This window comes from Bubalus kerabau, chromosome 1 (assembly GCF_029407905.1).
Source record: "Bubalus kerabau isolate K-KA32 ecotype Philippines breed swamp buffalo chromosome 1, PCC_UOA_SB_1v2, whole genome shotgun sequence".
Lineage (NCBI taxonomy): Eukaryota > Metazoa > Chordata > Mammalia > Artiodactyla > Bovidae > Bubalus > Bubalus kerabau.
This window is the reverse complement of record NC_073624.1, coordinates 44,545,384-44,571,175: the sequence shown is the minus strand read 5'-3', so window position 1 is coordinate 44,571,175 and position 25,792 is coordinate 44,545,384. Positions and strand designations below refer to the sequence as shown.

Sequence of the window (25,792 nt, the reverse complement as noted above, 5' to 3'; positions counted from 1 at the left end):
GTCGTGTCTGACTCTGTGCGACCCCATAGACGGAAGCCCACCAGGCTCCCCCGTCCCTGGGATTCTCCAGGCAAGAACACTGGAGTGGGTTGCCATTTCCTTCTCCAATGCATGAAAGTGAAAAGCGAAAGGGAAGTTGCTCAGTCATGTCCGACTCTTAGCGACCCCATGGACTACAGCCTACCAGGCTCCTCCATCCATGGGATTTTCCAGGCAAGAGTACTGGAGTGGGGTGCCATTGCCTTCTCCATATATACACTACTATATATAAAGTAGACAACTAATATAAACCTACAGTATGGCATAGGGAACTCTACTCAATACTTTGTAATGACCTAAATATGGGAACAGAATCTAAAGAAGAGTAGATATACGGATATGTATAACTGATTCACTTTGGGGTATAGCAGAAACCAACACAACATTGTAAATCAACTATACTCTAATAAATATTAATTTAAAATCAAAATAAAGCTTGATTATAAAAGAACTTGTAGTCCATAAGAAATGGATAACCTATGTAAGCATTATGTTTTAACCCTCAGAAAACTGATAACTCATATTTATAAATTAATCAACAATTTTAAGAGTTACAATTAAACTTAGAAGAAACTGAGGGAAAAATAGGAAAAGGGAATTAACTTGGATTACACCACTGGTTTTCTGTTTGCAATTTACTTCTGAATGTGATTCTCTATCATTTTTCCCCCCCTAGGAGATGATTATCTTAATTTTTGAGTATGTCCAAAAGTTATAAATCCTCAAGGTTTATTTAAAAAAAGTAGTAAAACAGCAATTAAAAAACAGGAAATAAGCAGGAAATAAATATGTAAGTTTTTAAAAAATTCGTGTTTATATAAATCTCCACATTCTGTATACCACCTTCATCTATTCATCCACTTCATTACATAATTTCTTTAGTCTTTGTTGGAAGAAAAGATTAATATTGTATCTGTTATTTATATGAACATTAGTCTTAAAAAGTGCACATCTTTACACTTATATTTGGCTTCCTGTATGGAATATTGTCACCCTGCTTATTTCACCTATATGCAGAGTACATCACGCAAAATACTGGGCTGGAGGAAGCACAAGTTGGAATCAAGAATGCTGGGAGAAACATCACATCAGATACGCAGATGACACCACACTTATGGCAGAAAGCAAAGAAGAATTAAAGATGCTCTTGATGAAAGTGAAAGAGGAGAGTGAAAAAGCAGGCTTAAAACTCAATATTCAAAAAAGGATGATCATGGTATCTGGTCCCATCACTTCATGGCAAATAGATGGGGAAACAACGGAAACAGTGACAGACTTTATTTTCTTGGGCTCCAAAATCACTGCAGATGGTGACTGCAGCCATGAAATTAAAAGATGGTTGTTCCTTTGAAGAAACACTATGACCAACCTAGACAGCATTTTAAAAAGTAGAGACATTACTTTACCAACAAAGGTCCACCTACTCAAAGCTATGGTTTTTCCATAGCTTTGTCATGTATGGATGTGAGAGCTGGACTATAAAGAAAGCTGAGCACAGAAGAATGGATGCTTTTGAACTGTGGTGTTGGAGAAGACTCTTGAGAGTCCCTTGGACTGCAAGGAGATCCACTCAGTCCATCCTAAAGGAAATCGGTCCTGAATACTCATTGGAAGGACTGATGCTGAAGCTGAAACTCCAATACTTTGGCCACCTGATGTGAAGAACTGACTCATTGGGAAAGACCCTGATGTTGGGAAAAGTTGAAGGCAGGAGAAGGAGACGACAGAGGATGAGATGGTTGGATGGCATCGATGACTTGATGGATATGAGTTTGAGCAAGCTCCAGGAGTTGGTGATGGACAGGGAAGCCTGTTGTGCTGCAGTCCATGAGGTTGCAAAGAGTCGGATACGACTGAGTGACTGAACTGAACTAACAAAATATAAAGGAAGGAAGTACTTTAAATAAATCTCAGAAAAAAATTACCAATCAACCTATTGAAGTATAACTTGGACAGAGGAGCCTGGCGGGCTACAGTCCATGGGGTTGCAGAGTCAGATATGACTGAAACAACTTATCATTAGCAACAGGAATGAACACAGCCTTGTAAAGCAACTATATGCTTAGTTGCTCAGTCGTGTCTGACTCTTTGAGACCCCATGGGCTGTAGCCTGCCAGTCTCCTCTGTCCATGGGGATTCTCCAGGCAAGAATACTGGAGTGGTTTGCCATGCCGTTCTCCAGGAAAGCAATGATACTTCAATTAAAAAAAAAAAAAAAAAATTCCTGGTTCCAATGTTTGGTCCACAATACACTACTAACCAAAAATTTTTTTAATTTTACTTTTAAGATTGTGGTAAAATACACTTGACATAAAAAGTGTCCCCCTAACACTACTAACATTTATCTTTGCATTTTGGAACAAGGAAAGGCAACGTAACAAGCACTAGAGCAACAAAGGGGAACACATCGTCACCATGTAGAAATTAAACCCTAATAGCCTTTTTTAGATGGGGGACTCATGTAGTGTTTGGATCAACAGCTCTGAAGAGAAAATTTAATTTTTCTTCCTACATATAGCATGTGCCAACTATTGCTTAAATGCCCATTAGGAGAAAGACCAGATGTACATGTTTCACTAACATAATAGGAAGCCCTATTAAGTCTCTCCCAAACCATGTAAGACATATCTATGAAAATGTATACTTAATAATACATGACAGGGGGAAAAAAGTAGTACCCAGCAACCAAGACGACATCACCAATTAAAATATTTCCCTTAATAAAAACAGTTCTTGCTGTTTTACTGATACTTGCTGGTGGCATCATCCCAACTGTAAAATGACAGATACGAGTCTTGAGTTCTTTGGTTCTAAAATTCTCTTCCATTCAAAGTAATTTAAGCACAGAGACACTAAAATCTACTATTATACCGAGATGTAAAGAGATTCACTTTGTATGGTCCTGTCTCTTTAATGTTTCAGATATTGTTACCAAGGATGACTCACTTTCTCCCACCCACTTCCTTATTTAAACTTTCTCTGCTTCAGAGTCAGAATTTAAAATTAAACCTCTGGCATTTTGTCTATTTGCGATATTTTTCAGGGTCACTGTGAATTGAACTATAAGATTTCACTTTAAAGTTCTGAACACATCAATCAGTCATTTTTACTCTAATATTTTAGTATCAGTCTTTTTGAATTTTTGCTTATGGTAGTGCCACTTAAGACACAGTATCACAAAAAAAAATTCTAAACAGATTTAGGACTTGGATTTGTCATTTACAAATTTTCCTATAATTGTCCAATTTTCAATTCTCAACTCTCCTACCCAAATTATTATTTATAATCAATTAGAGAGACTAAACAATGGAAACTTTTTTTCCTTGTCTTCAGAATTATAAACAACTCTCCACTCCAGGGACCTCTATAATAATGCTTATATTGCATCTCTGATCTAAGAAATTCCAAATGGAATTGGAATTTCAAATTCTAAATTTTCAATATGTAAAAGCTGTATTTATTGATCTTCCCAAAGCACTAAATTGACACAAATAAAGAATACAAATGCAGTGGTCTTGTTACTGAAGTTGTGTAAAAGTTTCTGCTGTAGTACAGGTAGGTTATGACTATTATTTCATCAGCAAATCAGCCCCTTATTAGCTTAGAAATGCCATTCAGGTGGTTTATTAAACTGCTGCTCTGTTTAGAAAGGAAGTGAACTTCTAGTTTGCCACAGTCTCACCTCTCTTTAGCCTATCACTCATGGCTGCTGCATTCACTGACATTTACTGCAATTAGGCATTTATGCTTGTGACTTCTTGAATCAGGACACAATATCAGCCTGAGATTCAAGGCACAAGGTGTCTGGGCTTTTACTGTGAGTCTGGAACATCGTTTAAGCTTCCCGGAACTATTTTTTCTTCTATAAATGAACTGCTGAACTAAGATGATTTTCAGGATTAAATAATTTCCTGTTACTCAGACCATAAATATTGGGGATGCAGCCCTATGTTTATTATTAGGGATGCCCATATGTTTATGGGGAGCAATTTCTGATGTAAATATAAACACTATGTTTGTGGTTTTCCTATATCAAAGTCTTTACACTGCTGTGAATCTTGCAATCATAATAGAGAGACCAACAGAAATTATAAAGAAGAAAAACTGAAGTGTCTCCTCAGAGAGTAGGGGAAACATGCATCAGCAGCTAGAGCTTGAAAACTGCTGAATTGGTGGTGAGGGTGATCAGAACTTATTCATCACATAAGTGCTATAAAATAGAGTTCAAACCGTAGTGGAATAGTCACTGCTTCATCCTACTCATGCTTTACCTTCATCTCATGGTGCTGGTCCAGCTGTTCCAGTTCTAGGGGGCTTTCTTCACCTTCCATCTCTTGTACCTTGGCTTCTGTGTCTGTCCTTTCCTCTTCCAGGGGGAGCACAGGGCTGGCACGTAAAGTCCTGCAGCTACTGTCAGAAGCATCTTCATGACAGTTATTTGTTGTGGGTGATGCAGGACCTATGGTTGTTTCTTGTTTTTCTCCATTCACTAAGTTTGTATCGGGCAAGGGTTCAGAAGTTTGAATAGAAGTATCTGGGCTAAGAGTGGCCGCTTTGTCCTCCTCACATTCCGCCTGGTTTTGTGCTGCTACCATACCATTAGCCACACAAGTCTGTTCACCCTGAGATTGATCTGTACCATTTTCCTGCTTCTGTGGTGAGTGCTGGGAGAGGAGTTTCTGCTGAGGTGTGTCTGTCAATCCATGTCTTCCTGGGGTTCTAGGAGCATTTAGGTTCACAGCAGGATCTTTTTTCAAATCACTGTAATTTGATAAAGTGCTAAAAGATAAAACACAAAGGAAGTATGAAAATGCTGGCACGGACAAGTTCTAGAATAAAAACAAATTTATTCCAGTTGTTTAGGGATATTTAGTGAAGATATCCACTCCCCCTTGGTTTTAGAAACTTAGATAAATAGTGGTAGAGTAGCTCTCAGTTGTTCAGGATGTTATCTACACTCAAATAAACATTTAAATAAAGATGATAAGCCTGAGCTTTCCCTATAGGTTTGGAAACATTTCCGTGGGTTGTTTTTTAACATAGTTAATTAGTACAGACTTAGATGTGAGAAATATATTTAATAAGGCCACCTTATCCCAAGATTTTTACTTTCTTAACATTTTAAAGACAAGTATAGTCATAGCCCTCAATTTATGAACAGGTTAGAAACCAAAGATTATTTGTCTCTGGAAAGCAGACACATTTCTCAAAAACCTTACTGCACATGTTACCACAGCATCCTAACTGGTCTTTCTGCTTCCACAGAGATCCCCTCCAGCCCCAAAGATCAAACTCTGAGTGAGGGCTTCCCCCAAGACTTGAAGGTAAATTCGGCATCTTAATCACGGCCTACAAGATTCTATATACTCTAGCCCCTACTAGCTCTGGCCTCATTAAATTTTATTCTCGCCTCACTCACTGTGCTCTTGTCATATTAGTCACTTTGCTGTTCCCATACGCAATAAGCAAATGTGCATATCTAAGCTGCAATTCTCTCTGCCCAGGACAGTCTTCCCCAAGTCAGTAGTGTGGTTTGCTCCTTCCCATCATTCATGTTTCTGCTCAGATGTCACCTCAAAGAGGCTTAAGTTTAACTGACAGCATATAGAAATGCTTCTGTGGAAACACTAATATAGTAGTTAAATCTAGAATTCCAGGAAGCAAAAATATAAAATTCTGGACTTCAGTCTTGAAAAGATTCTTATAACCTAATGAGGATAAAAAATTAAAACAGACTAATACTCTGTGATGGTACAAATGTACCCATCTTGTTCTCTGCTTTATTCCCACCTCTTAGCACAGTGCTTGGTATGTGACAGTGCTCAATAAAAAGTGGGGGAACAACAGAATAACTAATTGTGATGATGATCATAACAGTAATTCAATAATACCAACTAACATTTATTAAGTGCCAGAAACTACATTAAGCATTTTACACAGATTATCTTGTTCCATATCATAAATAATTCCAAAGTAGGGACCCCACAATACAGGCTTAGAAACCTAGATAATGCGGCCAATGTAATGTGGCTAACAAATGGTAAGAAAGCAGTCAGAGAAGACAAAAAACACAGTGAAGTTTACTATTACAAGAAGAGAAGGAAAAATCTGGTAGGGGAAAATGTCTTATAGAAGTCGGAGGTTGTCCACAGACTTAGAAAAGAAATCTATGGTTGCTGGGGGGAAGGGATAATTAGGGACTTTGGGAAGGTCATGTACACACTGCTATATTTAAAATGGATAATCAACAATGACCTATAGTACAGCACATGAAACTGCTCAATGTTATGTACCAGCCTGGATGGGAGTAGGATTTGGGGGAGAGTGGATACATGTATATATACGGCTGAGGTACTCCGCTGTTCATGTGAAACTATCACAACATTGCTCATCAGCTATACCACAATATGAAATATTTTTGGTGTTAAAAAAAAAAAGTTGGAGGTTGCTAGTATAAGTAAATGTGACATCTTCCACCACTGATGTCTGCCTTCTAGGAGCATATTCTTTAGGCCTACCTGAAAATGCTGGTTTAAAACTAAACATTCAAAAACCTGAGATCATGGGATCCGGTCCCATCACTTCATGGCAAATAGATGGGGAAACAATGGAAACTGAGAGACTTTATTTTCTTGGGCTCCAAAATCACTGCAAATGGTGACTGCAGCCATGAAATCAAAAGATGCTTACTCCTTGGAAGAAAAGCTATGACAAACCTAGACAGCGTGTTAAAAAGCAGAGACATTACTTTGTCAACAAAGGTCCGTATATTTGAAGCTATGATTTTTCCAGTAGTCATGTACAGAGGTGCAGGACCATAAAAAAGGCTGAGTGTAAAAGGACTGATGCTTTTGAACTGTGGTGTTGGAGAAGACTCTTGAGAGTCCCTTGGACTGCAAGGAGATCAAACCAGTCAACCCTAAAGGAAATCAGTCCTGAATATTCGTTGGAAGGACTGATGCTGAAGCTGCAATACTTTGGCCACCTGATGCGAAGAGCCGACTCATTAGAAAAGGCCCTGACACTGGGAAAGATTAAAGGCAGGAGGAGAAGGGGATGACAGAGGACAAGATGGTGGGATGGCATCACTGACTCAATGGACATGAGCTTGACCAAGCTCCGGGAGCTGGTGATGGACAGGGAAGCCTGGCGTGTTGCAGTCCATGGGGTCACAAAGAGACAGACACAACTGATCAACAACAAATTTCTCCAAAAACCCTTCAAGATATGAATCAAACTGTCCTTTACCTGGACACATCAGTGTCCAGCATCACAAGGAAAGATCCTCAGAAGATCCTCTGAACCAAACTCTGGACTTACTTAGGATTTTTGGAAAGGACTGCTGTGAACAAGAAGAAAGAATCTCCTGTAAAAAGTGACATCCAGAGGATATGCATGGGAGAGTTGGGTAGGATAAGGTGGGGAGGGAAGCCACACTACAGGTACATGAACCTCACTCAACAAGAAATAAAAAAAAAAAAAAAAAAAAAACAAGAAATAAAAACTTCCCATTCAAGTCCTATAGACACAATGCAACAGAAACCCATTCAGATACTTTTCAGGGCCTGTTCCTATGGGTAATTCTTCATTAAAAACATATAATTTGTTTTGTACTGGCAGTGGATTTCTGCCACAAGTACATTCCTTCACCAGATTGGCCCAAATGCTCACATTACAGCCTACCTGCTCTTAGAACAATTTTGCTTAAAATGTCATACGTTATAGCACATCTTTGCTTAGAGCCAAACTTCAAGCTTTTCATCAAAAAAAGGCTTTGAATCTGTTAACTGTAAAATAAAACTGATTTGGAAGAATATATTGAAAAAATAACTGATATGGAAAAACTGCTCTTTCTGTGTATGCAGAGAAATAACACTGGGTAACCAAAATAGTGAGGAGTATTGACCCATTTGGGGCTTCCCAAAGTTATACCCAAATCTGAGGATACAGGCTCTGGCATGTAACATGAATAGGGGTTGGGGCCCATCCACCCCCCTTTTATTATGAAGTCACTGGACATGGGCCTGGGAATCTGCAAACATGAGGCACATCACTTTGTGCTACAGAATCAACCTGCCACAGAAAACAATCTTTTCTAGTAAAGATTACTATAATTTAAGATAGCAAAGGTATTAAAATCCTACTTCAGAGGGTGAAATGTTGAAATTTAAGTATTATGAGAAGTTTCCATAATTAATCAAGAGCGAAAAATGAAGACAGGCTTCTCAACTACTTTTCTCCAGAATTTGTTACTAAATATAGTCTCACAAATTAGGGACATTGCAGTTTTGCATTTGGTCACAATTTCTAGAAGCTGTTGAAAGTATTTCCAAGCTATGATTCACTACATAAATAAAACTGTCCTGCAAATAAAAAATGAAATCACCTAATGGATTACCATTCCCAAATATTACACTAGAATAAATGGAAATATTTGGCTTCAAGGATGAAAGTTAAATATATTGTTTAATTATATATAGACTTTTGACATATAATAAAATCCTTCTGATAAATTAAAAAAAAATTCTATTTAAGTCAGTGATGGGAATTCTAATAAAAAACAACTGAGGGTCATATAAGCAGAAAAGTAACTTATGTGAGTTTGTTTTTATCTTTAATTGAGAAATATACATTTCAGCTACTTTTTTTAAACAGAGCTAAAGAATAAAAAATTATATCTAATAAATACAGAGATTTAACATAAATTTTGCTACTGCCAGTATCTCTTCACGAACCTAGAACAGTATAGGGGTATGGGGAGAGGGAAAACAGACTGAATGGATACAGATCTATACTAAATAAAATGGAATAGAAAGAAAAGATGGGACAGGCCCATAGAAGTTCATTCAAGTATACGAAATGAGAAACAGACAGATATAACTTCCTGCCCTTCCAACCCAGATATCCAGTGACCAGTGGAATGACTGACCACAGGAAGCAACAACACATGGAATGACGTACACAGACACAGAGGAAGCAAGGTGTACACAGTGCACAATGTCATGAGAAGGCTGGGGCAGAAAGCACTGCACGCAAATAAATATGATAAATGACAATTCATATAGGGAAGACTGTTGTTCAGTCGCTAAGTTGCGTTCGACTCTTTGCAAACACATGGATTATAGCACACCAGGCTCCTCTGTCCCCTTCATGGATCACAGCTTTGTTATGTCGAAGGGGCTTGTGTAACTCATTGAAGCTATGAGCCATGCCATACAGGGCAACCCAAGACAGACAGGTCATAGTGAAGAATTCTGACAATTTACACTGGAGAAGGAAATGGCAACCCACTTCAGTATTCTTGTCTGGAGAACCCCATGGACAGTATGAAAAGACAAAATGGGCAAGATTAGCATTTAAAAAAATTCACTCTTTCTAAAGGCCTATCACACCTAATGGAATAAAAAACTATATTTTTTTATTTTTAAATCTACATCTCTATCATACATTTTTTTCAAAAATCAGCTTTAGTCTCCCCTCAGCCTTCTCCCATTGTAAGTTAGCTCTTACCTGCCTCCTTCAAAGCGACTGATGAGATCTGATATCTTACTGGGTTTTTCCTTTGAGACACAAGCAGAGGCAGGTTTAACTTCCTCCATCCTTGGTTTTGCACTAGATAAAGCTTTATGCCTAGGAGTTTGGTGTATACTGGTCGAAGGTAAATTCTGCAGGTGTAGTGGCTTTGGAGGCACTGTAGAAAAAGAATTCATAGAATTCAGTATTTCACTGATATTTGTTCCTAAGCAAAAAATCCTAGTGTTCTTGGTGCAAAAATCTTTACCATTAACAAATTTTTGTTAAGAGGTCTGTCAAATTTGGGCTGAACCTTAACCGAGAGACCTTTATCTATCTTGGACACTTGTTCTGTGTCCTGTAGAAGTCCGATATCCAAGATTCAAGACATTTTTTTAATTTTAAGTGATTTTAAAATATGGCTTTAGTAAACATCTATGGATCTACATATGACTAAGGCATTCCAAACTCTACTAGAGATGACATAGCAGTTTTTTATCTAAACAGAGAAAGTACTAAATTTGAAACGAATTCCAAAGATACACTGCTTGCTATAAAAGAGATTTTGTAATAATTAGAGTGATAAAAGATATATTAAAATCCAGAGGTAGTAGGTTAGACATAAAGCCAACAAAAAAACCAACAAATGACATTAATATAATGTTGCATTACTTAGAGCATCTTCTCAGTTAACAAAAGCACTGTATCTCATTTGATCTTAGATGAATTTTTTTCTTTACAGACCTCTGAGATAGATCATTATTTGCCTCCTATGTCTATGAAGGCTTAGCGAGCTTAAGTGATTATTGGCCTGGGGTAACAAGGCTGATCAGATTTTATAACTGGTACCCAGACTCTAGCTTCTTCCATTATTAGCACTGCTTCTCATCATAAATCTGCAAAAGGTGGTTACAGAACTTAGACTGCTACATTAATAGTTGCCTAGCATTAATACACCACATATAATTAGCTTACTAATAAGTCTTCCACTCAATTAACAGAATATGAACAGATCATTTCCAAAATACTAAAAATCTACAGGTTTTCTCTAATAGATGACAAATTCTGTATCTGAGAAAACATAATATGCCATAAATGCTTAATCACTACAAGAATTACTTCAATTCTGAAAACCAGTACAGTATCATTTTTCTCTTCAACTAACATTTTGGGTAAAATAATATATAACTATACATGCTTCAATAAATCAAGCAGAATCATCTCCATTTTTTTTTAATCCTTTTCCTAACTTCCTGAAAATGAGTGGAGAATCATGTCTTCTTCTAACTACATGCCCCCTTTCCTGGAGCTGGTTACCCTGGTTTTCAGTAATCTCATCTCTTTTATAAACTCAGCATGCTGACAGTTGTCTGATGCTTACTGGCCTAGATTTCGTCATTTCTGTTTTAGTAATCAATTCTTAGAGAGGAGGGAAAACATATATACAACACAATGTGCTATAGGTATAACAATCTACCTCTTTCTCTGTTGACACAAACAAGAAAAAAATCCCAATGAAAAAAATGACATTTTTTTAATGAAAATGATACCATTTTCTAAGATATAATAATATTTGGGAGTGGAAAGAATAGTATAGTAACCATTGAGAAGGAAGGGGCTTAAACAAGTGTGATATTGGTTCATTTTAAGGAAAATTTTTCTGTGTAGAAGAAATATTTACCAAAATAGTAAACCAGGACAATATTCCACCTCCCCACCAAATAATTTTAACATTAGTAATAATTTCAGTACTCCTAACTAGAATATGCAAAGGAGAAAGTGAATGTGTTCTTTATCATTCTGTGTCTAAAGAATTATAAAATAACTCTTTCATCTATGGTTTACTTGGTGAACATATCTTCTTTGATACTTGTTGTTCAGTTGCTAACTCGTGTCTAACTCTGTGATCCCATGAATGGCAGTATGCCAGGCTTCCCTGTCTTTCACTATCTTCCAGAGCAAGCTCATATTCATGTCCATTGAGTCGGTGATGACATCCAATCATCTCAACCTCTGCTACCTACTTCTTCTCTTGCCCTCAATCTTTCCCAGCATCAGGGTGTCTTCCAGTGAGTCAGCTCTTCACATCAGGTGGCCAAAATATTAGCGCTTCAGCATCAGTCTTTTCAATGAATATTCAAGGTCGAATTACTTTAGGGTTGACTGGTTTGATCTCCTTTCTCTCCAAGGGACTTTAAGAGTCTTCTCCAGCACCACAATTCGAACGCATCAATTCTTCAGTGCTCAGCCTTCTTCATGGTCCAATTCTCATATCCATAGGTGACTACTGGAAAAACCATAGCTTTGACTATAGAGCAATGTCTCTGCTTTTCAACACACTGTCTAGGTTTGTCATAGCTTTTCTTCCAAGGAGCAAGCATCTTTTATTTTGTGGCTGCAGTCACCATCTGCAGTGATTTTGGAGCCCAAGAAAAGAAAATCTGTCACTATTTCCATTTTCCTCCCATCTATTTGCCATGAAGTGATGGAACCGGATGCAATGATCTTTGTTTTTTGAATGTTTAGTGTTTTGTGTTTTTTTTTTTAAATTTTATTTTATTTTTAAACTTTACATAACTGTATTAGGTTGAATGTTTAGTTTTAAGCCAGCTTTTTCACTTTCCTCTTTCACCTTCATCAAGAGGCTGTTCAGTTCATCTTTGCTTTCTGCCATTAGAGTGGTATCATCTGCATATCTGAGGTCATTGATATTTCTTCGGGCAATCATGATCCCAGCTTGTGAGTCTTTCGGCCAGGCTTTTTGGGTGATGTACTTTGCATATAAGTTAAATAAGCAGGGTAACAATACATAGCCTTGTCCTACTGTATATTTCCCGATTTTGAACCAGTCCATTTTTCCATGTCTGGGTCCTGTATACAGGTTTATCAGGAGACAGCTAAGGTAGTCTGGTATTCCTACCTCTTTAAGGATTTTCCACAGTTCACTGTGATCTACACAGTCAAAAGCTTTAAGTAGTCAATAAAATAGCAGTAGATGTTTTTCTGGAATTCCCTTGCTTTTTCTAGGATCCAACGGACATTGGCAATTTGATCTCTGGTTCCTCTGCCTTTTCTATGTCTAGTTTGTACATCTGGATGTTGTTGGTTCATGTACTATTAAAGCCTAGCTTGAAGGATTTTAAGCATTACTTTGCTAGCATGTGAAATGAGCTCAACTGTATGCAAGTTTTATATAACTAATAACTGACATGATAGGTTAAGCAATGTTTGGCGAGATCAGTAGTCTCGTCAAGGACATGGCAATGACATGCTAACTTTGAGGTCTCTCATTGATGATAAGTAAAATGGGCTCCACTAGAGTTAACTGTAACAGATACTAAATAGAAAAAAAAAAATTTAATTATTAAAAATTCCCAAATATGCAAAATAATTAGAGAATGAAAAAGAAAGTATCTGCCACTCTCAACTGAAAGAAAAATATACAACAGAAAAGTTGTGAGTTAAGTTTTATTCAGGGACCTTACTGAGGACTCCAGCAGGGAGACAGCCTCTCAGTTAGATCTGAAGAACTGCTCCAAAGAGTTAAGGAAGGGGCCAAGATAAATATGAGCTTTTTTTGCTGGGAAAAACATGTAGTCAAGCACAAAAAGATTACTACTAATCGCAGAGTCGGACACGACTGAGCGACTGAACTGAACTGAATCACAAAGAACAGAAAGATACCTTAAGGTAATGACTTTAATGCTTTTCTTTGTAGGGAAGATTCAAGGATCTGGGGTCACTGAAATTCTTCCTTAGATAGGTATCTTACTATCTTGGGGATGGCATATCCAAAGCAAAGAATGCTCCCTGTTTTTCTCCATCACGAATTTTCCTCCAGGAACACATTTCATGGGATATTAGCTTGATCCCTGTAGAACTGGAATGGCAGGTAACATTTTTTTTTCCTTTACACCAGTTTAAATTTGCAGATTACCAGTAGGTTTCTATTATTCTTATTTTACTTAATATGAAAAACAGCTGGCTATATATTAATGCATTATAAATATATAACATACATTAATAATGAAGCATTATACATAGAATGCAGCATTATATATAGAATGCTTCACTTTAGAAGCAGATGAAATGAATTACTCAATTGAGTAAATCAAATTATTTACTTAAATTATTGAAACAATAATGTGACTTTCAAAGATGAAAAATTTTTAAACATTAAGGTTTAATGATTGAGAAGGGACAGTATGTGGGCTTTATCAAAATAATTAACTATGGAGAATGTTGTGGATCAAAGTTCCTAAGAGAAAAAGTATGACTATCTTTAACTGCTAAGGAAATTCTTTTGAGTTATGTCTAGCATGGCAGAAAATAGGCCAATATTAGAAGTGGTGAACAAGAAAGACTTAGTGACTGGGGTTGCTCAGTAATTTGATTTACTAGTAGGACTGGTATGAAGTGAATAAACCGTTGTTTCTCAAGGTCTTAGGGTATTTTCTGAGGCAAAACAACCTCTAACTATATTACTACATAATCACTACTAATAAAAGTTGTAAATATTCTCTCCTTTCAAAAATCACCATAATAAATTACAGCCATGATATTGTTAGGACTTCACATGACAAACAAACAAATATGATTTAATTGGTGTGTGTGCGCGCGCTCAGATGTGCCCAACTCATTGCTACCCTATAGACTGTAGCCTGCCAGGCTCTTCTGTCCATGGGATTTTTCAGGCAAGAATACTGGAGTGGGTTGCCATTTCCTCCTCCAGGGGATCTTTCCAACCCAGGGATGGAACCTATATCTCCTGTATCTCCTGCATTGGCAGGCAGATTCTTTACCACTGAGCCACCTGGGAAGTCCAAGATTTAATTATGAGCTATTTTTAGGGTCTAGATCAAGTTTCTCACACTAATGCTACTTCAGGTGAGATCATTCTTTGTTAGTAGGGGTGGAAAAGGCTGACTTGTGCATTGTAGAATGTTGAGCAGTAGCACTATCCTCTGCCTACTAGATGCCAGTAGCAAATCCCAAGTGTGGCAAGACAAAAAAAGTCTCCAGATAATACCAGTGAGTGCTGGGGTGGGTGCCACAGGCCTGCAAAATTATCTCCAGTTGAGAATTACTGATCTAGAATAAGAGTCTTCAACTGAAGAAAAATTACATAATGGCTCTTGAAGCCTTAGCAGCAGCATCATGCATGATTTATAAAGGATGTGCCCAGAATTGGGCATAAAGGTCTCTCAGTCTGAGCAGAAAGTCCCCACTGGTATCACCTTCATTTCTCAACCAACCTCAGTCACCCAAATGTTCTTAAGGATTTGGAGAAATTAAAAGTGGCTTCTCTCTGCTAAAGGGTGGGAAATACTATCAATCAGTCAAGTCAATAAGTAGTGATCTATATGGCAGCTGATCTGACAATATCAAGATATAGCCTCATTTCAGGACACTGGTCTCTATGTAGGGGCTTCCTAGGTGGCCCAGTGGTAAAAACTCTGCCACCAATGCAGGAGACTCGGGAGATGCTGGGTCAATCTCTGGGAAGGGACGACCCCCTGAAGGAGGAAATGGTAACCCACTCCAGTATTCTTGCCTGGAAAATCCCATGGACAGAGAAGCCTGGTGGGTTGCAGTCCATCAAGTCATGAAGAGTTGGTTCGGACATGACTGAGTGACATAGCACAACAGTGTCTACGTGGCATACATTCTAAGTTTTAAACAAAGAACAGAAGAAACAAAGTAAAAGAAACATGTTGATGGAGCAAGATTCATTCAGTGAGTATTACTGAAGGCCTGCTATGCTGTGTGCGAGATACAGGGAATACAGTAGTGTAAAAAGCAGAAAAAAACAAACATGGATGAGTTAAATAGTAGACCAGTCTGTAATCAATGAGAAAAACCAAAGAAGAGATGATTAAATGTGAGATTTAAGGGGTGATAGTAGAGCTAAAAGTTTAGCCCGGGCAGGGAGGGGGTCAGGAAAGGGCCAAACAATGAGAATATTTTGGAAAAAAGTGTACTCTATGTTGTTTATTTTATATCTGGAAATACTCTGTTGTTATGCCAAAAAAAATATATATATATATATAAATCCATACTCAAGATAGAAAGTAATCACATATGTTTAACTAGCAATACACAGACTTCAATAGAACTACAAACAGCAAAGTTGGTGTTTTCTCCCTAAGGACCAGGGTTATTTTGGCACACGGCAGCTCAGAAAAAACACGGCTATAATTTATCTCAATGAACTAAAAACAATGAAGTGATGCAATACATCTTTCCAAAACAGTCTTTATCAATAATTGAATTCTTGCTTTTCATGTGGGGAATTACATAAAATTGAATTGCATTTATTTCTTATATTTTTTACTTTATTTGAGGTCAGCTTACAACTAATGAGCAAGGTGGAATTTTGTATTGTACAAATAAAATGTCTTTAATCATAATCAGAAAAATTTCTGTTTTCATATTCAAAATATTATAAAGGAATATGGTCAAAGATTGAGGTTATAAACTCATCAATGAGTTACTCACTTGAATTTCCAATTATCTGACCTTGTTTGATAGCCCATATTTCATAACATCACCAATATAACTAGTAGTAAGAACAATAAGAAAAATAGCCTGTGATTGGGAAGACTCCATTCTAACCTCCTTTTAAAGGTCTCTTTCAGAAAAATTTAAAACATAAGAACAAGAAAAGAGACCAAAGAAAATACAAATAATCCAAACAGAAATTGATTTTTTCAAAATATAGTGATCTGAAAATGCCTAGTGTTGTTTCCTGATTTAATGTTCAGCATTTGATATAAATGAAAATACATTTGAAACAAACTACACGTTAAGCCAGTGTAGCATAGTTTTGTGTTATACTTCAAAAGACCTTGTTCTCAGTCATCAAATCAAAATTATAATTTTGTGCTTCTTAAAGTTAATTACCACTTACTAGAAATTTACTTGTAAAATGAAATGGTTACTGAGCAAAGCATTTAGAGATTTTCATCACTAAAAATTTTCCCCTTGTTGGATGCTCAATTTCTGGATGAAGGGACTCAATTTTTGTGGATGACTTTACCAAGAAGCTTGAAAAGCCCCACTTTCTTAATATTTTAAAATCACATTCTGTTGCTGCTGCTGCTGCTGCTTCAGTCATGTCCAACTCTGTGCGACCTCATAGACAGCAGCCCACCAGGCTTCACCGTCCCTGGGATTCTCCAGGCAAGAAGACTGGAGTGGGTTGCCATTTCCTTCTCCCAACGCATGAAAGTGAAAAGTTAAAGTGAAGCCGCTCAGTCGTGTCTGACTCAGCGACCCTATGGACAGCAGCCTACGCTAAGTATATTAAAGCACTGTTTTAGAATGATGTTTCACAGACCCTCTCACATTTATAAAGTCATGACAACTTTGACAGTACTTCTAAGTACATATTAATTTGTTACATATTTATTATGCAAATGGTAAGTTAGGCTCTGTAGTATGTCAAGCATAGTGCATGAAGAGATCACATTTCCATTAAGGGGACATATAAACAATTTATGAAAAGAGCTATAATAGGGAAATATAGAAAGTATTTTCAGAGTAGAAACCCTGCCTGACTTTTCTCCTAAAAAAACAAATGCACCCAATTCCTCAATTTATAGCTTAAAACTCTTTCTGAGTGATCATTATTCCTTTGTGTCACTTTCTTCAATAAACAAAGCACCCGACTTGATCAAAACAACCCCAACAGCATACCTTGTGGCTTTGGACTTGCAGCTAAGTGTTTTGCTGGCGTCTTCCCATTTATTCCCTGAGCCTCTTCATCAGATGCATTCTGATCAATCAGTGTGGTTGTGCTGCTTTTCAAGCAAGGTGGAACTATAGTGATCTTTGGACAGATACTGCTGCCTGGGAGAGTTCAAAAAGAAAAGACAGGTAAATAATGATGTGGAGCATAACCATGTCTTGTGATTTAATTTCTTCTGGCCCCATAAAACAAAAACAGTCACAGTTACAAGACTAAGCACCGAAATACTTTTCCCATGTGTGCAGGCCTTGACAGAGTTTTCCTAAGAAAAATCTCTTTCCGTGTGCTTGAGAAACCTTATAACATATGCTGACAAGAGATTGCTGACTTCTACTACAATACACACACACACACACACACACACTCTCTCTCTCTCTCTCTCACACTCACTCTTTCTCTCTCCCATCCCTTTCCTTGCAGGGACACAGACAGGACAATATGTAGCTGCTGTGATGCAGGTGAAGGAGAGGACCAAAGGGCCCAGCACGAATCTGCTAAAAGAGTTCCTTTTCAAGGTCCATTCAGTTGCCAGTCATCAAGTGGCTCAAAAGAACAAAGGAAGAAAGCACTAACATGACAGTTGACTTGAAGACTCTAGAAGAATGGCTTGATTACAAATGAAGAAATACATACACACACACCATGTCCCTCTTTTTACTAACTTACTCAGACTCCAAATCAATGTTATCAATGCTCATATTTTCAAAAAAGATGAGATTATGTAGGTAATACTCATATTTAGTTACAACTCAAAATCTTTAAAACACTGCAATGCTTTAAAATACTGAAATATATCATGAGACACAGAGTTTAAAATACTGAAATATATCATGAGACACAGAGAACAGATCAATTCTCAGTTCAATTTCTGATAAATACTGAATTTCAGAGACTTTTAAAGAAATCATATGCCAGTGTTTTTATACAGATATTAAGTTTTCCCTCCTTCCAGCTGGCACAGTGGCATTAACAACAGACTGAACCTGTTTAGGAGAAAATAAAAGTATGTATGCCATTTAAGAAACTATAATGTAAGAAAGTTTATTTTCATAGAATCCAAATATCTAAAATGAGATCTATTAAAGATAAAAGGCCTTAATTATTACTCAAAATAAGAAAAGCTAATAAAACCCAACAACTTTCTACTGAGTAAAAAAATTCCCTTTTCCTTCAACTGATTATTGGGTAATACTGACTAAAAACTATAATACTGCTTTATTTTCTGGGTACACCTTAAAATGTATCTAGGTAAAACAAGTTTTAGAAGATTTAATAGTTTACAAGTATTGTCTGAGAAGTTATTAGAGACCAAATGCTAAAACACATCTGCCAATAAAGCATTGTTTAGCCAAACATAACAAAGGCCATGAATGCAAGGTTTAAGGAACATTATGTGACAGCATATTGGTAAAATTATAAAGAAAGAAATAAAAGCTAAGTTTTCAAATGTATGACCTTATCTACCTTCTTAGAAAAACCAATTTAGTAGTCAAAGTATATCTGGTAAAACCCACAGTGTACCATCTAGCCACTTAGTCTTTTAGGGGCATTAGAATTTTTGTTTCACAAATATCCCAAGAATGGCTTAGCATCTGAAAGACTACCTGCTGGGGTCTAGTGAAGGATGGCCTTGGGGCAGAAACAGTGAAAATCCGCAACCCAACTACAAATCAGAGGCAGAAACTGTAATCTTACAGTAAAATGAGACACTGTGAAATCAAGAATACAGCTTTAGAGATGATTTATGGCAACAAAACAATAAAAGGGGGCCAGCTGGAGGGGGTAAATGAGAAAACAAATTAAACTGAATTTTGAAAAAACAGACACCACTGCTACATATTAAAAGATGAAGCTACTTTAATAACTAACCTATTTAGAAAAACAAAACATGTCTTGAATAAATAATTTTTAACTGAAAACTAGGCACTTAATTTCTGGATAGCAAACTTATATGATCTGATGGGTTTACAAGATCTCATTTATTCATCTCAGATGAATATGATGAAATGCCTGCCGTAAGAGATCAACTACACATCTATTTTCTTTTAAATCCATTCAAGTCATGATTACAAATCTTTTGCCAGTGATAGTAAATCCATAGCCAGAAACTTCATTATAGATCATTATTTAAAGCCCATCTTTCAACCATTATCACAAGGTATGAAAATAGAGTGAAAGATGCAGAAAACACATACTTAAGGTGTGTGTGTGTGTGTGTGTGTGTGTGTGTGTGTGTGTGTTTTAAAGCAAAGACAAATATGCAACAGAGACCATGCAAAGTTCAAAATCTTTACTATATTTATTATCTGGTCCTTTACAGGAAAAGTTTGTTGACCATGGTCTAGGTCAAACACATCATGGTAAAGGAAGTTTGACTAAAATTAAGCAGCACCATTTCATTAAACACTTCATCTTCTAACATCTTGGATATTAGCAACACAGAGGAATATTTCTTTTTGCTTGTTTATGACTGACTCAGCCTACTTACATTTGGAGACACTCCTTATTTGGGTACCAGTTGCATAACAAGGACTTGAAACCAAAATTGTAACCAGATGGTCTGTCCATCCAAGAATTTTTATTATTAACAATAGAGGCTTTCAGATTCCAATTAACCAAGAACCAGGAGGGGTGATTAAACAGGTATCTTGGGCACAGATTCAACATTATGTTAGCATGGGGAGTGGGGTCCTAACCATTTTGCATTCCTCTGTCTCATGCTTGCTGGGTCATATTTCCTGTAAGAAATGTCTAGACATGTAACTGCAAGGTATCATCAGATATCCTCAGTTAATCCAGCCTCATCTGTGACTGCATAAACCTCCCTGTTCTAACTGGAAAGGTTCCCACTGTGGCTTAATTTTCATTTATTGTCTTCTGCATGATACTTGTGAGTGGCAGATAATCTCTCTGACTGGTTAGGGTGACTTTGTCTCCTATTTGCAAAACTTTGTGCTGGGTTGTTATATTTTGCCAACTTACTGTTGAATGGATCTTCCACAAATTAAGGCTGGATTTACTTCAAAGCAAAGTCCAGTCATTTCCTGATTCTTCAGGCATAATCTCTTGTCATTGGATCCATGACCTCAGATCACTCTTTATGGCCTTATTATAGCCTTGTCTATACTGCCTCACACAACCAAAACATCTCTTCAACTGTGGCAATTCTCTAGCCTAGAAGATCTTCATGGGCTGACCACCTCTCAGGACAAGAGCATCTCTTAACTTACAAGCACAGAGTAATTTTCTAAGGAAGACAATCTTCCTAGGATTATATTGCCCAGAAGGAAAGAGATAGTTAAAAAAGACAAGACAAGGAAAAAAAAAAAAACAGAAACAAAAAACCCTTTATTTTGAAATAACCTTAGATTTACAGAAGAGTTGCACTCAGGTTCTTAGGTTAGCATCTTATATAACTATGGTATGTTAAAAAATTAAGAATTTAATATTGGTACAATATTAAACCACAGGTTTCATTCAGATTTCACCATCTTACCACTAACAGTCTTCTTCTGTCACAGCATCGAAACCAAGATATCATGTTGCATTTATTTCTCTAATCTGTGAGAGTTACTCAGTCTTTGCTTGTCTTTTGAAGAGTGCTGGTAGGTATTTTGTAGAGTGGCCCTCAAATTCTTTTCTCATGATTAGACTGGGTTTACATGTTTGGGGAAAGAACATTCTAGAGGTGTTTTACCCATCTCACTACATTACATCACTGCATGATATTAACATGATTAGCACATGTGGTGCTAAATTTGGTCACTGAGTAAGGTAGTCCAAGGTAGGAGACAGATGGGTTCCAGGTTGGACATTTACAATCAGTCAGCCTCCTCTTTGCCTTTCCTGAGATAAGAGATAGGTGGGCTGCAGTTGAGGAATTTACAACCAGCTCACCATGTGCTCTTGGAAACGGAAGTAACAACAGACACTGGGTAAATAGCTAGTCTTATCTCTTGTTAACACAGGATTATTGTTAAGGCAATAATCATGGCAAGGACAAAGAAAGGCAAAGATCCTTCTGAGTAAAAGATAAGAGAGAGACTATACATGTTCAGAAAGGCTCCTTAAAGTCAAAAGTCAAAGGATGATTCCAGGCCATAATGAGTCTTGCTTCTCCCAGAGGCCTTCACTTCAAGATCCATCTTGACTGCGTGCACACCCCAAGGCAGGGTTCCAGGTAGGTCAGGTGTGGAAAACGAAATCAGAAGGTCTTCCTTGGTCTGAAGGAAGACTAAGGTCAGTTAGTCTTAAGACTGACCGGAAGAACTGCCTTTATATAAATAATTTAACACCACTCTTTATAGTGTTCCTCCTCACTAGGGGGGGATGCCCACACCCTTTTTCTCCAGTAGGGAACCTCTGCCTTGCTTCTATCTCAACTAAACAAACTGTTTCTCTATGTGCTCTCCCACTTGTTGTTCTGCTATGTCTTTAATAATAAACTTTGTATCTGGTATTTATAGTTTCTGCCTCTGTGATAAACACATTTTTCACTGGGGACAAAGATCCAGGGAAAATTAGCTTCCAGCCCTTGCTGACTTGGTGGCTAGGATTCCAAGTTTTCATCCAGGGTACCCAGGTTCAATTCCTGGGCAGGAAATTAAGATTTGACTTCATGCCACCGAACGCTGCTGCCTTGCTGAGATCAGTATCTGCCAAGTTTATCCACAGGAAAATGTTCTATCTGTTGTAAGACATTTTTCAACAGTCTTCTCCTATCATCCCTTCAAGACTCTCCATTTGCCTCACAGATTCTGGATATGGGTCATATCTCCCATGTGCTGTTTAAAATGCCTAGACTTAATTGCACTTAAAAAGACATTAATTGCACTTAAAAAAAAAACAAAAACCAGTCATTAAGGTTATAAAACTCATGGCTTACAACTCATTTGCCAAGGGTAACACATCTATAGCAAGTACATTTATTTCAGAAAACTACTTTAGTTTTCCAAACTTGAAGAACTCAATAACAAAATCCATACCCATGCCCACCCTACCTTGCCAAATAATTAGCAAATCACAAAAGAGAAGAATTTTCTTCTTCTTGGAGGAGAAAATATATGGACAATTTTAAGAAATTTCCTTGGATCTAGAAAATCGAAACCTAGGAATCCAATCTACAGAAAAAATCTTGTGTGTGTAAACTCGTATGTACATGGATAATCAATGCAACACACAGTTATGAAAAACAAAAATAAGACTGGGAAAATCTTCAAGGTATTATTAAATAAAGGACCAAAAAAACTAGAAAAGTATGTATAATATAATCCAATTTAAAAAAATAAGATATATACAAACATGTATCAATGTACTGAAAGGAATGGAAGGTAACACGACAAAGGGACAAGGGTAGGGTGAGAGAACAAATGAGAACTTCTATGTTTTGCTGTCCATAGAGCAATATCATTAAAATCATTTATAACAAAAATATACTTCTATAAAAAAGAAAATCTACGAAAGTTGCCAAGTAAGTGTACTACAAATTATTTTTAAAAGAATACCCTTTATATGTCATAGCTCAGTTGGGAAAGAATCCTCCTGCAATGCAGGAGACTCCAGTTTGATTCCTGGTTCGGAAAGATCCACTGGAGAAGGGATAGGCTACCCACTCCAGTATTCTTGGGCTTTCCTTGTGGCTCAGCTGGTAAAGAATCCACCTGCAATGTGGGAGACCTGGGTTCGATCCCTGGGTTGGGAAGATCCCCTGGAGAAGGGAAAGGCTACCCACTCCAGTATTCTGGCCTGGAGAATTCCATGGACTGTATAGTCCCTGGGGCACAAAGAGTTGGACACGAATAAGCGATTTTCACTTCACTTCACTCATAAGTGCACACCTATGTTCACAGCAGCATTATTCATAATAGCTAAGTTGTGGAGGCAAACCAAGTATCTGTTGACAGATGAATGGATAAATAAAATGTGGAATATATATACAATTGAATATTATTCAGCATGAAAATGAAGGAAATTCCGATGCATGCTACAGAATGGGTGGCCTTGAGGCCATTATGCTAAGTGAAATATGTCAGCTGAAAAACACAAATACCTTATGATTCCATTTATATGAGTTACATAGAGTAGTCAAAACTGGGGACAGAAATTAGAGTAGTGGTGTCAGGGACTAGAGGGATGGAAGAATGAAGTTACTATTTTACAAAAGTTAAGTTTTATAAAATCAAGAGTTCTATGGAAGGATGGTTGTCATAGCACTACAACAACAGAATGCACTTAATGCTAGTGAGGGCCTCCCTGGGGACTCTGTGGTAAAGAATCCACCTGCCAGTGCAGGAGCCTGGGGTTCAATCCCTAGGTGGGGAAGATCTCCTGGAGAAGGAATGGCAACCCACTCCAGTATTCTTGCCTGGGAAATCCCATGGACAGAGGATCCTGGCAGGCTACAGTCCCAGGGGTCACAAAAGAGTTGGACATGACTTAGAAAATTACAACAATGCCAATGAACTATACACTTAAAATACTGCTACTGCTGCTAAGTCGCTTCATCCGACTCTGTGCGACCCCACAGACGGCAGCCCACCAGGCTCCCCTGTCCCTGGGATTCTCCAGGCAAGAATACTGGAGTGGGTTGCCATTTCCTTCTCCAATGCATGAAGGTGAAAAGTGAAAGTGAAGTAGCTCAGTCCTGTACGACTCTGCGAGACCCCGTGGACTGCAGCCTACTGGGCTGCTCCATCCACAGGATTTTCCAGGCAAGAGTACTGGAGTGGGGTGCCATCGCCTCCTCCAACACTTAAAATAGGTAAGATGTTAAACGTTTTATTATCCATTTAAACAAAAAAGTAACTAAAAAAGCATATTTCCTGCTTAATAAAGAAAAAATAAATATTAATGCATTCAACTGCCTACTTAGAACCTCCACTAGTATGTCTAAGAACTAATTAACACTTGACACACCCAAATCTGACTGTTATCTTCCAACTATCACTCAAAATAAACTGCCTTAACCATCTTCTCCATCTCAGTAAATGGCAACCTCATCTGTGCTTAGGACTAAAAGCTTGGAAGTATTCTAAACTCCTCTTGTTTTCTCTTGTACTCTATATCCTAGTGAAAGTCGCTCAGTTGTGTCTGACTCTCCATGGAATTCTCCAGGCCAGAATACTAGAGTGGGTAGCCTTTCCCTTCTCCAGGGGATCTTCCCAACCCATGGATTGAACCCAGGTCTTCCGCATTGCAGACAGATTCTTTACCTGCTGAGCCACAAGGGAAGCCCAAGAATACTGGAGTGGGTAGTTATCCCTTCTCCAGTGAATCTTCCTGACCCAGGAATCAAACCAGGGTCTCCTGCATTGCAGGAGGATTCTTTAGCAACTGAGCTATCAGGGAAGCCCAAAAGGGGATGTAACCACCATGAAATTCTGTTGACTCTATCATCTACCATTACCACCTGCACAGCTACTGTTCTGGTCTAAATTACCACAACCGTTGACTGGATTACAACAAGACCCTCCATCTTGTCTCCCTGCACCCACCCTTGTTCTCAGTATGTGTGTCCTTAGTCACTCAGTTGTGTCTGACTCTTTATGACTCCATGGACTGTATATAGCCTGCCTGGCTCCTCTGTCCACTACATTTTTCAGGCAAGAATACTGGAGTGGACTGCCATTTCCTCCTCCAAGGGATCTTCCCAACCTAGGGATCAAACCTGTGTCTCCTGTAGCTCTTGCATTGGAGGCAGATTCTTTACTGCTGAGCCATGGGGGAAAGTACTGTACTCAGTACATGTTTTCAAAGATGCCAGACAGTCCCTTTTAAAACCCAACTCAGATCATGTCACCCCTGTGCTTAATATTCTTTAACAGCTCCACATTTTACTCCATAGTTTAACAACTGAACTGTTAATTGCAGCTGACAGGCTTTACATGATCTGGTCTTTATTCCCTTTAGCAATGACCTCATTGCCTAGTATTACCCCTTTACTCACTACAATCTAGTCATACTGGTGCCCTGCTATTCCTCCAACAGGAAAAGCATGCTTTACAGGAATTGGTTTGGCTGTTTTTTGCTGCAATGCTCTTCCCCCAGATAACTGCTTTCTTTTCACATCTTGGCTCAAATTGCATCTTGTCAACACGGGCTACTCTGACCACTCTTATCTAGTATAACTGCTACTCAAAGTTATAGCAGTTATACTTAACTGTTATAATATATAGTTATCAGTTCAGTTCAGTTGCTCAGTCATGTCCGACTCTTAGCGACCCTATGGACTGCAGCATGATAGTCTTCCCTGTCCATCACCAACTCCCGGAGCTTGCTCAAACTCATATCCATTGAGTCAGTGATGCATCCAACCATCTTATCCTCTGTCGACCCCTTCTCCTCCTGTGTTCAATCTCTCCCAGCATCAGGTTTTTTCCCAAAGAGTCAGTTTTTCGCATAAGGTGGCCAAAGTATTGGAGTTTCAGCTTCAGCATCAGTCCTTCCAATGAGTATTCAGGACTGATTCCTTTAAAATGGACTGGTTGGATC

The 25,792-nt window shown here is 37.9% G+C and overlaps 1 protein-coding gene across 5 annotated transcripts in view; it reads right to left on the bottom strand.

Moving 5' to 3' along the window:
* Window positions 1-25,792, bottom strand: part of FGD4 (FYVE, RhoGEF and PH domain containing 4) — a 228,262-nt gene that overhangs the window by 57,134 nt on the left and 145,336 nt on the right. For all 5 annotated transcript variants that reach the window (XM_055573674.1, XM_055573711.1, XM_055573692.1 and 2 more), the window contains 3 exons: window positions 17,251-17,403; window positions 9,550-9,730; window positions 4,311-4,818 (listed from right to left, as the gene is read on the bottom strand). In XM_055573674.1, coding sequence (XP_055429649.1) covers window positions 4,311-4,818; window positions 9,550-9,730; window positions 17,251-17,403 — 842 coding nt within the window. The remainder of the gene's footprint in view (window positions 1-4,310; window positions 4,819-9,549; window positions 9,731-17,250; window positions 17,404-25,792) is intronic.